The sequence below is a fragment of the Rhinolophus sinicus genome, chromosome 3 (genome assembly GCF_057876585.1).
Source record: "Rhinolophus sinicus isolate RSI-liver-muscle chromosome 3, RSI-T2T, whole genome shotgun sequence".
Taxonomy (NCBI): domain Eukaryota; kingdom Metazoa; phylum Chordata; class Mammalia; order Chiroptera; family Rhinolophidae; genus Rhinolophus; species Rhinolophus sinicus.
Genome location: NC_142503.1, coordinates 69,129,203 through 69,143,958, shown reverse-complemented (window position 1 = coordinate 69,143,958; position 14,756 = coordinate 69,129,203). Strand labels below are relative to the sequence as shown.

The following is a 14,756-nucleotide window of genomic DNA, read 5'->3' as shown; positions in this document are numbered from 1 at the left end:
TCATTCTTGGAGGTGGCTGGGTGATTCTCCAGCCTAGTCTCCAGCCTAGAAGCTGGCCACTGGGCCTGCCAGCCCCAGGGCCTCCTGGAAGGGGACCTGCTGCAGGCTAAGTTCAGCTGCAGCATGCCTAGGACCATCTGGCATGAGCCACAAAGCAATCCAGAGATGGCAACCACCAGCACTGTTCATGGAGGTGCCTTGAGAGGCCAAGCCATGAGCCAAGGCCAGCTGTTGCTAGTGCTGGCCTTAGGGCTGTTCAGCCAGAGGTACAGGACACTCCAAAGCCAGATACTGATTGTTTGAGTTTTGTAAACCTTTGAGAGACTTTAGGAAAGTCCATAGCATGACCTAAGGCAGGCCTTTTATACAGAAAAGTCACTGGAAGTGACTTGGGTATGCCCAAAAGTGGGGTGTAGTGTCAGAAAATCACTAGAGTGAGGCAGGTGAAGTGTGATAGCCAGTTTAATGAAGACTCAGATATGGTGTCTGCCTGTGTCTGCGCAGAAGAAGGGGAAGGCTCAACAAAACAACAATGGCTTCTGCCAGCTCCTCCATCCAGGAGAAAGCTGCCCCTCCAGCCCTAACCCTGAAGCCAGGCAACTCAGTTCTTCCCTGTATGTCCCTGGCAACTTTCAATCTGTTGCCTCAGTGTTAGAGCACACAGAGTGAGTGAGTCTGTCACTGAGTAAATCCGTGTGCTTTAAACTGAGTAATCCGGTTTCTTTAAGAGGAGCACCTGGGAGTGCAGCCATTCTCTGCTCACTCAGCCACAATCTCTGCTGGTTTTTACAGCCAGAATTTACCGAGACTTTTCTCCCCAGCACTGAAACCCTGGGCTGTGGAGGGGCTGGGATACCTGTGTCCTCAGGGAAATCTCTGCAGCCATATATCCCTCCCAATTTTTAACAGTCACACGAGGGTGTTGGATGAGCCCATTGTGAGTCTCTGCCCCTTTTACCCATCTCATTGTGGATTCTTTGTATGTTCGTAGTTATAGAGCTTCAGTTCAGCTAGATTTCAGGCCATTCTCAATAATGGGTGTTCTGTGGTTTAGTTGTAATTAATGTGGTCCTGAGAGGAGGTAAGCACAGCATCTGTCTACTCTTCCATCTTGACCAGAAATCCAGGAATCTGTTTTGTGACTACCCAGCAGCCTTTGCCACCGGCCCTTCTCATTACTCCCCACTGTGGAGAATCTATTTATTCATCAAGGTCAGACCAAATTCCACTTCTTCTGGAAAGCATTTCTTAACCACTTCAAATGGGAGTAAGAATTCCCTTTTCTGAGGTTTCACAATATTTATTTATTTTACACTTACTACTCACTACATTGCAAAGTTACTTTTCTTTTTGATTGTGCATGCCTTTCCATTCCCAGTGGACTTTTAAACCTCTTGAAAGTATAATTTTTGGTTCATTCATTCAGTCAATATATCTTTAATGGGAGACAACTATATATAAGACTTAATATTTGATAGCATAGGGAATACAAAAATTTATAGAAATTCATCTCTGGACCACTATTGTCATTTTGGAGTTCAGTTCAGAAGACATTGACATAAGCAAGTCCTCTGCATCCTTTAAGACAATTGAAGAATTCATTCAAATGAGCAATCATACCATGAGACTTTAATTCATTACAAGGATGATATTATGTAAATGAATGGAAATATCAAATATTATTCTTTGCTTACTTTCCTACTTTGATTGGCCATTGCTTATCCAAGCAGAGAAGACTTTCTCTACCTTCATAAACAGACTTAAACAAAATTACTAAAAATATGCAAAGTCGTGTTACCTCACCAATTGAGTCTTGCTTTAAGATTAAACTTCTTTGAGTAGGTTTATGACACTCTCGATGATGACAGCCTAGTTTTGCTGCATAATAGTCTGCACATCCATGAACAGTACACATGCACCCAGCTCTGAGGTCTAAGAAAAAGGAAATGGATTCAAACTGAAGTGAAAAAGACAAAATAGATTGAAACTGCTGCAGAAAGAAGCTTGGTCAAATATAGGGGAGATCTTATTTAAAATAAATTAACCTTAAAATGGCTTATTGTGTCCTTCTTTACCCCTAGAGAATATAAGGTATGTTACAATAAGTGCTACCAGATATCAGAAAACCAGGGGATAAAATACATAGCTTCGAGAGGTTCTCCCTACCTTCGAAATCCTAAATCTTGGGCTATTTTTGGTTTCCTTTCTGAGATGCCTCAGAAAGGAACCTATACTATGAAAGTAAAAGCAGCTCCTTCTTTCTTTCTTTCTTTTTTTTTCTCTTTTTTGTTTTTCTCTGACTACTCAAAGATCTGTTTTTGCCACAACTTCATAAGTATTTCAATTACTTGTTCCCTCAATCATCCTGCAGAGAAGCTGTGCCCCCAGCCCCCTTTTTACAGAAGAAGATGTTGAGGTTAAGTGATTTTCACAGGGTTACAAAGAGACCTAGCAGCAATGAAGGAATGAGAACTAGCAGTTCAACCTGCTGGTGGATGAATAGATTGAGTTTCTGAGCAGCTGCTATTATATTGCAAAGAGGCCACACAGATGCCTGGCTGAATGTGGAAAGAATCCTGGTCCTGGAAATGAAAGGGACGCTGCGAGGACAGCATTTTCCTTCTTATTAATGACATAGTCAATTGTCTAAAGTTGGAAAGAAAGGCCCTTTAGAGAAAGAGCCTTTTAAAAAAGAGGACAAACAGCAGGGCACTCAATTTAGGACCCCACCTCAATGAGACCCATGTTGTCTGCCTGCTTACAGACAGCGCCGCTGAGGAAGCCGGGCTCCAGATTGGAGATGTATTGCTGGCTGTCAATGGCACCGAGGTCACCAGGGCCGAGCATGCAGAAGCTGTGCACCTTGCAAGGAAAGGTAGGTGAGCGAGCTACAGAGTCTAGAGTTAATCTAAACACACAGACAGCTAAAGTTTACCAGGGAGTTCGAACAGGGGCAAGAGGCAACTGCAAAATGGGTATAACTGCACTTCTCTCCCAAAGTTCCCTTTGATGCCTTGTTATCAACATGATCTTTCATAGGAATTAAATCACACTTCTGCCCCATGTTCCTTCTGTATCAGTGGCCAGACACAGAGGTGAAACTAGATAATGGCAGGAAGCAAAATGTGCTCTATTTGTTACCAAAATATTTCCTTAAACTGCTTGTCACAAAAACTAGCAGTGTGATGATATTCTCTTTACAAAAATTCATATTTCACTTACTTCCTCCCTTCTTCTCTCCGTTCCTCCCTTTCTTGCCTCTTTCTCCCTTTCTCTCTTTATTTCTTCCTTTTTTCTTTTCTTTGGCTTTCAGAGTTAAGAAACTCAGGGTTTTAATGTTTTAAAAAAGAGAGACATGAAGAAATCACAAATCTAAAGCTTCTATGTATTCTCCTAAGGCCACTGGAAGCCTGCCTTTCAAGCAATTCTGACTTGGATGGAACCACCAAGAGAACAGTAACACATGCCCCGTACTCTTGTATCCACTTGCATTAAATTTTTCAGAAAGGTTAATACCATCACCCTCTCTGCAAAACAAGTTACTGCCTTTGATACCGTGTTACACATCCTTCTCTCTCCACAGACCTAAAAATATACAGCTGGCAAATGCTGTGTTCCATCTTGGAATTATTTGGTGAGGTGTCCTATTCCTGGATTCCTGAAAGCTGTACGCACACCTCGGTACCCCTGAAGTATATTATAAGCAGTGAGATATTAAAATGTGTACATTTGAGATAGCCCACCCTTGCCATACGTATAACTTGCTGAGCAGTAAGTATCACTTGCCCTTTGTCAGGATGCCATTATGCTTGGGGGTTACCACCAGAAAGAGACTTCTGTAGTGCAGACCAGGACAAGAGAATCACCAACAAGTGTTGTGCTGTGAGAAGCTATGCTGGACCTTTTTGAGGCAGGATTTAGCTTAGTATTTGGCTGCTCTGTAGGACTTGTCATATACTAGGTACACCAGGAATCCAAGGACACTGTCAGTTAACATGTGCAGCAATACTTATAAGTCCTACACGAATAATTACCCTATGTGCAGTACAGATGAGAAATCGAGATCATATTATAATGATTACATTAACGAATTAGTAAAATCCCATGCAATAAGGGAATTTTATTTTACTTCTGGATTTAGCTGTTCCTAGATTCTTTCTCACAAGTGATTATTTTTGCTTTTTTTTTTTTTTTTTTTTTTTTGAGTTAAATAAGACCTGATCTTAGTAATTTTTCCACTCTTAGGACTTTTTTTATTTTTCCCCAAGAATTTAATGTTCTTTATAATCCTGAACCATTCAGCCTCACTATATCAGTTAATGACAGGCAGAAAACATCTCTAAAACTTGAATGGAGGGATTTGGGATTTTTAAAAGATGATGAACTAACATTGGTACAGAGACAAGAGCTAAATTCAACACCCTCACCTGTGCTGTTCCTGGCAGCTATTTGTAGAATGGATTCATCTGCTATTACAATCGAGGTGCTAAATCCCCTTGTTTGCTGCCTTGGCCTCTCTTCCCCAAGAAGACCCTGCCCCTCAGGTAACCTCCCTGTGCCTTTGCCAATCCTTCTCAAACCCAACAGTGGAAAAGCCTCAGAAGCAGAGAGGTAGATCTGAGGCTGTCAAGTAAGGACAGTAAGAGACTTTTGAGGAAACAGAGCTGTCATGTATGCTCAGACGGGTGGGATCTACAACCAATAGCAGAAAAGGGCTGAGCACCTCATATGAGGGAATGTTTAAGGGACCACTTCTTAGTGTTTTTCTTCCCCATATGGCCCATTCCATTCCCCACTCCATCACCACTGAAAGCCAGACAAACAGTAGCACCTATTATGAACAGTCAGTGGGAAACATCAGGGTGGCCCTTCAGTCCAGCTGGATCAGTCCAGCTGGAACATTTCTAAGACTAACTGAGAAATAATAGAAATAAAAAAAATATGCAAATAAACGAAATAAAGAATAAATAATAAAATAATAAAAATGGAAAAAAATAGTTTTAAAAATAATAAAACACTACTTCAAACAACTAAAAAACAATAAACTTGAAAATTGGGTAAATAAGAACATTTTTGAAAAGCATTTAAGGTGCCGAAATTAGTGCAAGAATAAATACAAAATCTGTACATACTATAATAAAGATATGTATACTCATAGAGTAAACAAAAAGACCACTTCGCTGCTCTCCCATTTCTATCACCACTCTATCTCCTATTCAAAAGACCAGGACACTAGTCACTTTTATAGATGAAATTTATCCAACATGCAAAGAACAAATAATCCCTATTCTATAGTTTTTCTAGAAAATAAGAAAGAATGAATGCTTCTCAGTTCATTTTATGAGGCTACTGTAACCTTGATGCCAGAACCAGCTAGACATAGGATGAAAAATAAAATAATATGTCAGTTTTATTTATGAATATGTAGGTGTACAAATCCAAAGAACAAATAGCAGATACCTGAATCAAGTTCTTTACTAAATTACACAAAATACATCATAATCTAATATGATTTATCCCTAAATAAGCATGGCTTATCATAAGCAAATATTTTAACAGAATTAATCACATTAATAGACTAAAGAAAAAAATCACATGACTATGTCAATAGAACAAAAAATCATGTAAGCGAGCTATATATATATATATATATATATATATTTAATTCCCTAAATAGTAGGATAGAAGTTTCTTTTCATAACTTAATAAAAACTGTTACAAAAATATAACTATGAAAAGAGAAAACTATATTAAATTATATACACAGCAACAACAAAACATTTAATAGAGAAACTTTGGACACATTTCTTTTGACATTGAAAAGAATAATGTCAATTTTAGTGACCTCTGTTTATCATAATGGTAAAAGTCCTGACTTATTCAATAACACAAGAAAGAGAAATAAAGGTATAGAGTCTAGAAGGAAAGAAACAGAACCATTATTATTTGCAGATTATATAATTATAACAAAATCATTAGGCTAATGCTTAGAATTAATAAAATAAAGATTGACCAAACTAAGATTTCCTTATAAAAATCAGTAATGTTCCCCTACACCAGTAATAACCAAAAATAAAATAAATGGAAACTAATATACTCGTATGATTAACAACAGCAACAAAACTACAAGATGGAAAATAATCTAACAAAGATCACAAAAGAACTTTATTTAAAAATATTTATGATTGTCCAAAATACATAAAAGAAGACCTAAATAACTGGAGATATATGAGGTCTGACAATTAAGTTTGTGAACTTGTTGCAACAATGTTGCTAACCTTTTTCAATATCAGAGGGATTATTCATTATGAATTTGTACCAACAGGACAAACAGTTAACCAAGTTGACTATTTGGAAGTGCTAAAAAGGCTGTGTGGAAAGTTAGACAACCTGAATTTTCACCAATAATTCATGGCTCTTGCATCACAACAATGCACCAGCTCACAGGGCACTGTCTGTGACGGAGTTTTTAGCCAGTAAACAAATAACTGTATTGGAACGCCCTCCCTACTCACCTGATCTGGCCCCCAATGACTTCTGTCTTTACCCAAAGATAAAGGAAATAATGAAAGACATTTTGATGACATTCAGGACATCAAGGGTAATACGATGACAGCTCTGATGGCCATTCCAGAAGAAGAGTTCCAAAATTGCTTTGAAGGGTGGACTAGGCACTGTCATCAGTGCATAGCTTCCCAAGGGGAGTACTTCAAAGGTGACCATAGTGATATTCAGCAATGAGGAATGTAGCACTTTTTCTAGGATGAGTTCACAAACTTAATTGTCAGACCTTGTATAGTATCTTCTTTTTAAGAATATAAAGCATTAATCTGAGCAAAAGGTGCTACAGCCCAGGAGACAGAGATTCATGTAGCAATCTAAACTGTGTTGTGAGATACCTAGTATATGGATGGAAAATCTTTGTAAAGATCTTAATTCTCCCAAAATTTCTCTAACAATTCAATAAATTTTTAATAAAATTTTATTAAAATACTTGAATAGCTTGTCAAATTCATCCTCAAATATATGTAGAAGACTAAATGTCTACCAATAGCTATATCATTTATGCATAGGACAAGCAATGGCAAAGGAACTTTTCATAACAGATATTAAGGTATATTACACACCCATAATAATAATAATAAATAAAAAGTGGTACTGTCACAGGAAAAGACCAGTGGGATGGAATGGATTAGAAAGCTCAGAAACACACTAAATATTTATTAAAACCTGATGTACAATAAATGTAGTGACAGAAAACAATGGGGAAAGGACAAATTTTTTAGTGCATCATTTTGATAGAGAACTCTTAAGTTTGATGGATTTATACCTTCTTACACAATGCCTTATACTTTATACCATGTACAAAGGTGGACTTCAGGTATATTAAAGACCACAATTTTTAAGTTAAAAACATAATGTCAATAAAAGAAATTGTAGGAGAATAACTTTGTTAATGATCAGAAAAATGCAAATGAACAAGATGACACTTTACATCCACCAGGCTGAGGGGTGGCAATTAGAAATCAAATTGTAGCCAGTTTTGGTAAGGATATGAAAAGAGAATCCTCATGAACTCTTGTTGGGCTGTAGGCATTTCAGAGAGCAATCTGGCAACATCTAGTGAAAGACCTATAAATCCTTTGTCCTAGCAAATTGTACTTCTGGGTTTATAAGTCCAAAGAAACTGCTGAGAGGACAAATAAAAGGACATTCACCGCAGTGTTCTGTGTGGTCAAGAGTATTTGGCAAGTCTGGGTGACCAATAATGAACGTGTACTTGAACTTCTGTGCCGCACTTTGAAACAATACAGGAGATGTGCATTTAGCCAGCACTGTGGATAGATCCTTTTAAACATGGTTTTGAGTTAAAAAACAAAATAAAATAAGACAGAACTAGAATGCGCTCTTAGCATAACATCATTTATGTAAAACAAAATGACATACACAAATGAGTGTGCCCACAGTCCTATACCAAACATGTTCAGTGAGTGCCTATTGTGGGGAGCAAAATATGTGAGGAAAATCAGGAATAGAGGGAATGAATAACGTAAAACAAAGCAAAACAAAAGGGAGCTGCATTGCAAAGGAAATTGTGTGGGTTACGATGGACTCCGCAGTCTGCACCAGAGTTCAAGAGCAACAGACAGATGCCTCCTGAATGGGAACCCACCCATATCCAATTTTAGCTCTGTCTATGTTCTGAAATCCATTGGCTGTAATGGTGAAGGAGGGCAAAAACAAACAAACAAAAAAACAGGATTACTGAGATGCCGTGGGTCTGTGAAAAGAATATGCACGACCATGAATTTTAAAAGGAGGAAAGAGAAAAGGGAAAAATAATAGGAATAAATTAACTTTATGTAGCGCTTAACACGGTCAATTTTGTTAGCAAGCCTGTTACCAAAGAACGGGTTCTTGGTAAACATCACAGGAAAGAATTCAAGGGTGGACTGAATAAGTTACATAAACAAAGCCAAACAAGCAATGGATTTATTTTAAAAAGAAATAGTACACTCTCAAAATGGCATGAGCATGAGCAGGCCCAGAAGAAAAGCAACTGCCCCAAAGAACAAAGAAGACTTAGGATTTTATCACCTTTAAAATGAGGATGCGAAACATTCAAGATTTAGGGGTGGTGTTGCAGGCATTCCCAGGTGGGTCCTTGCTGACCACTCTTCCCTGTTGTAAGGAGGGATTTTTTCCTCCTGTGGCCCTTGTCAGTACTGTCATGGTGACATAGGGAGTGGAGATTTTTCTTGGCTGCCATGCTAGTAATATTATAATCCATTATAATTAGCTTAAGGTCACCTGAGGGGCAAGATGATGTCCTAGATCTGCTCTTGCCCACTGAACCCAGTTCTGACCAGTCTGATAGCTGTAACTTTTCCCAAGGATGACCTTATCTCCTTCTATTTTCTCCCCTCACCTCCTCCTTCCTTTCCTCTGCCCCTCTTTCCCTGCAGCCCTGTTCTTTCTGCCTAAGGTAACAAGCCTATAAATTGGTCAGGGTATTTCTAGAATGTATAGAATTTGAAACAAATTTTGGGGGGTTCTCTTTGGGAGAGAAAGTCAGCAACTTATTTGAAGAAAGCAGTAATCATGAAACAACTGATAGAGTCTTTTGTTAAATCCATCTTTTGTGTAGAGGTCTTGAAATATATATTTATGAAGTATCTATTAAGAGCTTGTTTAAAAATCTAAATGTTTCCCCTAGCCTCTTGTATCTGTTTGCATAAATTTCTTAAAACTAATTAATATCTTTTTGACCACTATGTATTTCTGCTCAGTTTCATTCCCATGTATTTTAAACTTTGGCAAAATCCTATTATGTTACTGGTTGCTATTTTGCTGATTTAAATTTTTAAACATCAAATCATTTTTTTCAAAACATTAAATCTTAAACCTAACTGTATGTCAGACTCACCAGAGAAACTCTTTTAAATACAGAATTTTTGGTGGTGACCTGCCCACTTGTAATTTTAATCAAATCTCCCTGGGGATTGTTTCACAGCCAACATAGCATCAGTACACAGCCCAGCATTTTGGAGGCGTAGCCAAAAGTTTACAGCCACAAGATTAGAAGTCTAATTTGTTAGCTTCCAGTGCAGATGTTATATCTCCCTAAACTAGCATTAGAAAGAGGATCCACCATACATTACAAGGTCAAGTTTTCAATAATTTTATTGAAACAATAATTCTATTTGATAATAATAGAATAATGTAGTAACATACAATACAGACTATTATAATGCAAAATAAAAATAATCATATAATAATTCTATTCAAAAGTACTACTATTCGAATCCACACATGCGAATTACCTTAATTTTGCTGATAGAAAACCCAAAACAGATTTAAGAAAATGTTCAGTATCACACTGGGAATGACAATAGCTCCATGTGAATATTTACTTAAGCCCCTCATTCATTCTAGTTTGGGCTTTTATAGAGCTATTTACTTGCAGACTCAAATAGAAGATTTAATCATCAAGGAAAAATGCTGAAAAGGAGAGGAAAGAAAAACAATGAAGCTTAATCAGCCTGGAAGTCCTTTGAGTCTGTGATGGTTCCTTTGTTTCCCTAAGAGCAGGCTTTACTAAAAACAAGACAGAAGTGCTTCTGGAGTCTGGGACCTCGGCAGCTGAACCCAGTGCCAGCCCAGCAAGCAGGCCTGAGGGACAGGGCACGTCTTGCACGTTTTTCTTCTGTGCCTGTGAGGGTGGTGGAGTTTGTCTGACAGCAGAGGTGCGACTCTGACACAGTTTAAGATTGGTGGCATAATAAGAAGACAGTGATCCAAGCAGAAAGTGTGAATTAGAAAAAGAAATCATTTTTCTCTCTCCTGTAGCTGTAAATAACCTCACCCACAACTCCTTACTTCCAAAACTCTAGGCAATAGTGCTGGGGAATAAGACATTGCTAGAGAGCTTTTCTTTTCCTTTTTTTTTTTTTTTTTTTTAATTAAAGTTTATTGGGGTGGCAATTGTTAGTAAAATTACATAGATTTCAGGTGTACAATTCTGTATTACATCATCTATATATATCCCATTGTGTGTTCACCACCCAGAGTCAGTTCTCCTTCCATCATCTTATATTTGATCCCCTTTACCCTCATCTACCACCCCCTTTCTGCCTTACCCTCTGGTAACCACTAAACTTTTGTCTGTGTCTATGAGTTTTTGTTTCTTCATTTGTTTGTCTTATTCTTTTGTTGTTTTCAGTTTTATATCCCACATATCAGTGAAATCATATGGGTCTCGACTTTTTCTATCTGACTTATTTTGCTTAGCATAATAATCTCAAGATCCATCCATGTTATTACAAATGGCATTTTTTCATCTTTCCTTATGGCAGAATAGTATTCCATTGTGTATATATACCACATCTTCTTTATTTAATCATCTATTAAAGACATGGTTGTTTCCATGTCTTGGCCACCATAAATAAAGCTGCAATGAACATCGGAGCACATAAGTCTTTATGAATAAATGTTTTCAGATTTTTTGGGTAGATATCCCGGAGAAGGATTGCTGGGTCATATGGTAATTCTATCCTTAATTTTTTGAGAAACCTCCACTCTGCCTTCCATAGTGGCTGCACCAATCTGCATGATGTCCTTGAAAAGAAAATCTCTCAAACCACATGAGAGCTTTTCTCTTCAAGGGCATCATCACCAAAGAACTGTATTTGTTAACATGATTTTCAAACTCTTTCATCTCATGAAAAAATAGTTATCTTGACTCTTTCACCTCAAACCATTCGTCTTCCCACATCTTTCCTCCCACCCACCCCCCAAAGCAAGCAAGTTTTCTGGGATGTGCAGTAGAGGTGGGCAATGGTATGTGTGTCCTTTCTCCACTGTGGGAAGATGCTTAGAGAAAGAAGAGGTGGAGAGACAGGTCCAAGATGGCAAGTTAGGTAAATGCTATGTCTACTACATCCTAGGATCACACCAAAACTACAAATAAATTATAGACAGTCAACTTCAAGAATCCCCTGAAGACTAGCTGAACAGAACCCCTATAACTATGGATATAAAGAAGAGGCCACATCAATATTGGTAAGAGGGACAGAAACATAAAACAGGTTGACCCCAAAACCCACAGATAGTGGTTGAACACTGGGGGGACATGACACTCAGTGGCAGACGCCCTCCAGGAAAAGGAAGGGGTCCCAACCCCACACTAGGCTCCCCAGCCTATGGGTCTGGTGCCAGGAAGAGGAGTTCCCACAATATCGGGCAGTGAAACCAGCAAGAAGTCTGTCTGCCTGACCCAGTGAGATGAAAGGCAGCTGGAAATCCAGGTGTCCTCTTAAAGGGCCCACACACAGACTCACTTGCAAACACTCACCTGGTCTTCCGTGAAAGGGTGGCAACTCGAGAGGTACCAGAGACATACAGGGAAAGACTGAGTTGTGTGACTTCAGGGTGAGGGATAAAAGGACAGCAGCCATTGCCTCAGTGTGGAGCTTACCTCATGTAGACCCCTCATGTGTGGCCTATAGGAAGGTGCCATCTTTTCTATGTTGAACCCTCCCCCAAAGGGCCACATCTGAGACTGCATTGGTCTGGTGAAATCCTCATGTGCACACCCCATTCATGACATCCTGGGTCCCCACCCCACATAGCTAGTACTGCATCACCCAGGGTACTCTTGGCTTGGCTACTGAGTGGCCGGCCCCTCCCTATAAGCAACTGAAGCCTTTTAAGAAATGATGGCCCATGGCTGCCTGGGGAACTTTTGGTGGGGAGCAGTGAGCCACAACTTGCACCGCAACCTCTCTTGGGGAGCTCACAGGGATCTACGAGGTCGAGGCGAGGGGTGGCTGGCTGCCGTGTCCTCAGGGTGTTTTGCAAAGTGGTCACAGACCAAGCACTGGCTCAAGAACTGAATCTTCATTAACTTTATAAAAACAACTGGCCATGCCTCCTGACTCCCTAGGACCCCACCCCACTCATCTAATGCTGCCGAAGGCATTCTCAATACCACATCAAGCAGCCCAGCTGGCACACCTAAGGAGGCTTTTTCAATGGCTAAGACTTATAGGCAGCCAACAGGTGGCAACAGGCCTGGGGGGCACTGGGCTATTTGCTAAGCTGCCCCAGGCCCAATACTGGGGCAGCCAGCCTCAGTTCATCACAAGGCCACCCACACGCCTCCACTTCCAGCACAGGCATCAGCCAACTACATATAGCTTAGTAGCTCCTACCAGGTAGCCACAGGTAGGTCACAGGCAAGGCTGAAAGAAACAGGAAAAATTTCAAATATACATGCTGTCTTTACACCTAAGGGAACTGGAAAAAGAACAGCCAACAAAGCCCAAAGTGAGTACAAGGAAGAAAATAATGAAGATCAGAGTAGAAATAAACAAAATAGAGACTTAAAATTTACAAAAGATCAATGAAACCAAGAGCTATTGTTTTTGAAAAAAAAATAAAAAAATTTATAAACCTCTAACCAGACTCATCAATAAAAAAGACTCATCAGAAATAAAAGACAAGTGACAACAGACACAACAGAAATACAAAAAATTTTAAGAAAATATTAAAAGCTGTTATATACCAACAAACTGAATAATCTGGAAGAAACGGATTAATTCCTAGAAGCCGATAGTCTTTCAAGGCTGAATCATGAAGAAATAGAAAATCTGAACAGATTGATTACTACCAACTAAATCCAATCAGTAATCAACAAACTCCAAACAAACAAAAGTCCTAGACTAGATGACTTCACGTGTAAATTTTACCAAACATTCAAAAAAGAGTTAACACCTATTCTCCTCAATCTATTCCACAAAAATCCAAAGTTGGGAAGGCTTCCAAGCTCATTTTACGAGGCCACCATTATCCTGATTCCAAAACGAAAGACATTACATAAAAAGAAAACTACAGGCCGATATCCCTAATGAACATAGATGCAAAAATCCTCAACAAAATATTAGCAAACTGAATTCAGCAGTGCATTAAAAAGAATGTACACCACAATCAAGTGGGATTCATTCCTGTTATACAAGGTTGGTTCAATATCTGAAAATCAATTAATGTGATACACCACATAAACACAATGAAAAATAAAAATCATATGGTCATATCAATAGATGCAGGAAATGCATTTGACAAAATCCAGCACCTATTTATAATAAAAAACTCTCAGCAAAGTGAGAATAGAGGGAACATACTTCAACATAATAAAAGCCATATATGACAAACCCACAGTTAATATCATGCTGAATGGGGAAAAGCTAAAAGCATTTCCCTTAAGATCAGGAACAAGACGAGGATGCCCACTTTCACCACTTTTATTCAACATAATACTAGAAGTTCTAGTCACAGCAATCAGACAAGAAAAAGAAATAAAAGGCCTCCAAATGGGAAAGACAGAAGTAAAATTGTCATTATTTGCAGATGACATGATAGTATACATAGACAACCCCAAAAGTCCCACCAAAAACTATTAGAACTGATAAGTGAATTTAGTAAAATAGCAGGATACAAAATTAATATTCAGAAATCAGTTGCATTTTTATATACCAATAACAAACTATCAGAAAGAGAAATTAAGAAAATAACCCCATTTACAATTGCATCAAAAAAATATATATATTTAGGAATAAATTTAACCAAGGAAGTAAAAGACCTGTACTCAGAAAATTATGACATTGAAGAGAGATATTAAAGAAGATACAAATAAATGGGAACATATACCATGCTCATGGATAGGAAACATTAATATAGTTAAAATGTCCATACTATCCAAAGCAATATACATATTCAATGTTCCTTATCAAAATACCAACGGCATTTTTCACAGAACTAGAACAAATAACCCTAAAATTATATGGAACAATAAAGCACCCCAAATAGCCATGGCAATCCTGAGAAAGAAGAACAAAGCTGGAGGTATCATGCTACTGATATTAGATTATACTACATGGCCATAGTAATCAAAATAGCATGATATAGGCATAAAAACAGACACATAGAATGGAAAGGAATAGAGAGCCAGATATAAATCCATGCCTATATGGTCATTTAATCTACGACAAAGGAAGCAATAATTTACATTGAGGTAAACACAGTCTATTCAATAAATGGTGCTGGAAAAACTGAACAGATACATGCAAAGAAATGAAACTGGACCACCTTTTTATTCCATACAGAATAAACTCAAAATGATTAAATATTTAAATGTAAGACCTGAAACCATAAAACTCCTAGAAGAAAATATAGGAAGAAAACCCTAAGACATTACC

The 14,756-nt window shown here is 38.4% G+C and overlaps 1 protein-coding gene across 1 annotated transcript in view; it reads left to right on the top strand.

Annotated features, from left to right (window-relative positions):
• Positions 1-14,756, top strand: part of LOC141570779 (uncharacterized) — a 114,402-nt gene that overhangs the window by 44,137 nt on the left and 55,509 nt on the right. Inside the window, exon 7 of the mRNA XM_088796916.1 lies at positions 2,765-2,875. Coding sequence (XP_088653042.1) covers positions 2,765-2,875 — 111 coding nt within the window. The remainder of the gene's footprint in view (positions 1-2,764; positions 2,876-14,756) is intronic.